General features: G+C 75.4%; 1 protein-coding gene across 1 annotated transcript; it reads right to left on the bottom strand.

The window, feature by feature from the left end:
* Positions 1 to 194: 194 nt before the first annotated feature.
* On the bottom strand, positions 195 to 2,180 carry LOC118157013 (SCO-spondin-like). The gene is made up of 8 exons (XM_035311268.1): positions 2,098 to 2,180; positions 1,820 to 1,942; positions 1,608 to 1,737; positions 1,368 to 1,493; positions 1,201 to 1,292; positions 911 to 1,033; positions 535 to 699; positions 195 to 457 (listed from the first exon to the last, which is right to left on the bottom strand). Exons 2-8 carry the CDS (start codon positions 1,926 to 1,928, stop codon positions 195 to 197), a joined length of 1,008 nt encoding a protein of 335 aa, XP_035167159.1. The 5' UTR covers positions 1,929 to 1,942; positions 2,098 to 2,180.
* Positions 2,181 to 2,210: the final 30 nt, after the last annotated feature.

The raw sequence follows: 2,210 nt of genomic DNA, 5'->3' as shown, positions 1-2,210 counted from the left end.
CCCCCCCCCAGCACCAGGAGGCACCGGGACCCCCCCTCACCCTCGTGACCCCCGCTGGGTCAGTACCTGGGCAGGGCTCCGTGCCGCACACCATCTCCCCGGCCACGCAGGTGCTGCACGAGAGGGGACGTAAGCAAGGGGACGAAGTAGGTCTGGACCCCCCGGGGCCCCCCAGACAGACCCCATCCCCACTGTCACCCCCACCAGTTGTTGCAGGCGTCGAGGGCGGCGGTGTCACCGGGCTGGAAGAGGCGGCCGCGGTGGTGGCAGAGGCAGCGGCCGGGGGGCACGCAGGTCCCGTTCTGCAGCAGGAGCCCGGCGGGGCAGTGGCAGCCGGGCTGGCACCGCGCGGCACACGCCACGCCGGGCCCCAGGTCCCGGCAGAGCCGCGGGCAGGGCCCCCCCTGGCTCCGGCACTCCTCGGCCGTGCGGTACCGCATGGCTCCGGGGCACTGCGCTGCGGGGAGAGCGGGCAGCGGGGCTCGGCATCGGCCCCCCCAGGAGCCACGGCCCCGCGTCCCGCTGGGCACCCACCTCCGCAGGGCTGGGCGTTGCAGTCGCGGGTCTGGAGGAGGGGGCCCGCGCATTCGGCCCCCCCAAAGGCGGGGGGGGCGCAGGCCCGGCTGCGCGTCTGCACGCCGGCGTCGCAGGGAGCCGAGCACTCGGACCAGGAGGACCAGGGCATCCAGACCCCTGCCACTGCGGGGAGACGGGCTCGTGACCCCCCCTCACCAAACACCCCGGGACCCCCACTTGCAGCAGGGGCTCCCCGGCGGGTCCAGCGTCCCCCAGACCCAGGGCTCTGGTGGCACCCAGCAGCCCCCCATGGCCCCAGCGCGCCCCAAGCGCTCACCCGGGCAGGGGGCCGTGTCGCAGGGTTCCTCCTGCTCCCCCAGCCCTGGGCAGGTGCCCGCCAGCCCCGGCCCCTGGCAGTGCCGGAATCGTCGCCGCCGCCCGCGGTGGTCCACGTGGTGGAAGCAGCTCCGGGAGCAGGGGGACCAGGGGGTCCAGGCGCTCCAGCCGCTGCTCGGCTCTGCGGGGACAGACGGATGCGTGGCACAGGAGCAGCCACCACGGGCACCCCCAAGTCACCCCCACCTGGGGCGGTGTGAGCAGAGGGGACGGCAGCCGTCCTGTCCCTGGGGTGGTGGGGGTCCCTGGAGCACCCCCTGCCATGGCCGGGACGCGGGGCGCACGTACCGGGGCCGCAGGGCGTGTGGCACTCGCGCACCTCCCGGGCGTCCCCGTCACACGGGGCTCCGCCGTGGGCTGCCGCAGGGTTGGAAGGGGACCTGTGGGGATGGCGCTGCGTTGTCCCCTGTCCCCACCAAGCACCGCGGGGCCGGGCCCCCTCCCCAGCCCCGCACCTGAACCTCTCCTGCGTCCCCACGCCACAGCTGCGGTCACAGGGGGTCCACGGCGACCAGGCAGACCAGCCGCAGGCGATGGGACAGGACAGGTCCTCGCACGTCACCACCCCGTCCTGGCACACGCTGGGGACAGAAGCTGGGCTCAGCCGTGGGGACGGGGACGAGGAGCAGCCACGGGGCAGTGTGCTGGGTGTCCCCGGCTGCGGGCAGGGCAGGGGGCGCGGTGCTGCTGCTCACCACTGGCTGCAGTTGTCCCGCAGGAAGACGTGGCCGGGCAGCCAGCGCTGCTGGCCCAGGTGACAGTGGCACTGGCTGGCATTGACGCAGGCGCCCTCCTGCAGGAAGAGCCCCGGCGGGCACCGGCAGCCTGCCCGGCGGCACCGGCTCAGCCCCGCTGCGCCCTCACCGGCACCCCGCGCCACCCCCAGCCCCTCCTGGGGGTCACTCACCCTCCTGGCAGGGGCTCTGGCAGCTCGTGGTGGCACTCAGGTCCCCGCAGGCTTGGGGACAGGGGGGCACCAGGCCCCGCGCGCAGTCCCCTGCCCGCACCAGCACCATCCTGGGGCCGCAGTCTGGGGGGGCAGAGGGTGCTGTGAGGACGGGGTGCTGCCCCGTGCCACCCCCGTGCTGCACACATCCCCGTGCCCCCGCACAGCGCCCTATCCCCGTCCCCATCCCCATCCCCCCCACCTCCATGTCCCCCTCACGGCGCCCCCCCGTCCCCTACCTTGGGTGTCCCCGCAGGGCTGCAGGTTGCAGGGCTGGCTCTGCAGGGCCTCCCCGGGACAGGGCTGGCCCCCGTTCTTGGGCGGGGGGTCGCTGCAGCTCCGGGTGCGGCTC

Source organism: Oxyura jamaicensis (assembly GCF_011077185.1).
Source record: "Oxyura jamaicensis isolate SHBP4307 breed ruddy duck chromosome 2 unlocalized genomic scaffold, BPBGC_Ojam_1.0 oxy2_random_OJ71487, whole genome shotgun sequence".
Taxonomy (NCBI): Eukaryota; Metazoa; Chordata; class Aves; order Anseriformes; family Anatidae; genus Oxyura; species Oxyura jamaicensis.
The sequence above is the reverse complement of the archived record's forward strand: the minus strand, read 5'-3'. Positions and strand labels throughout refer to the sequence as shown.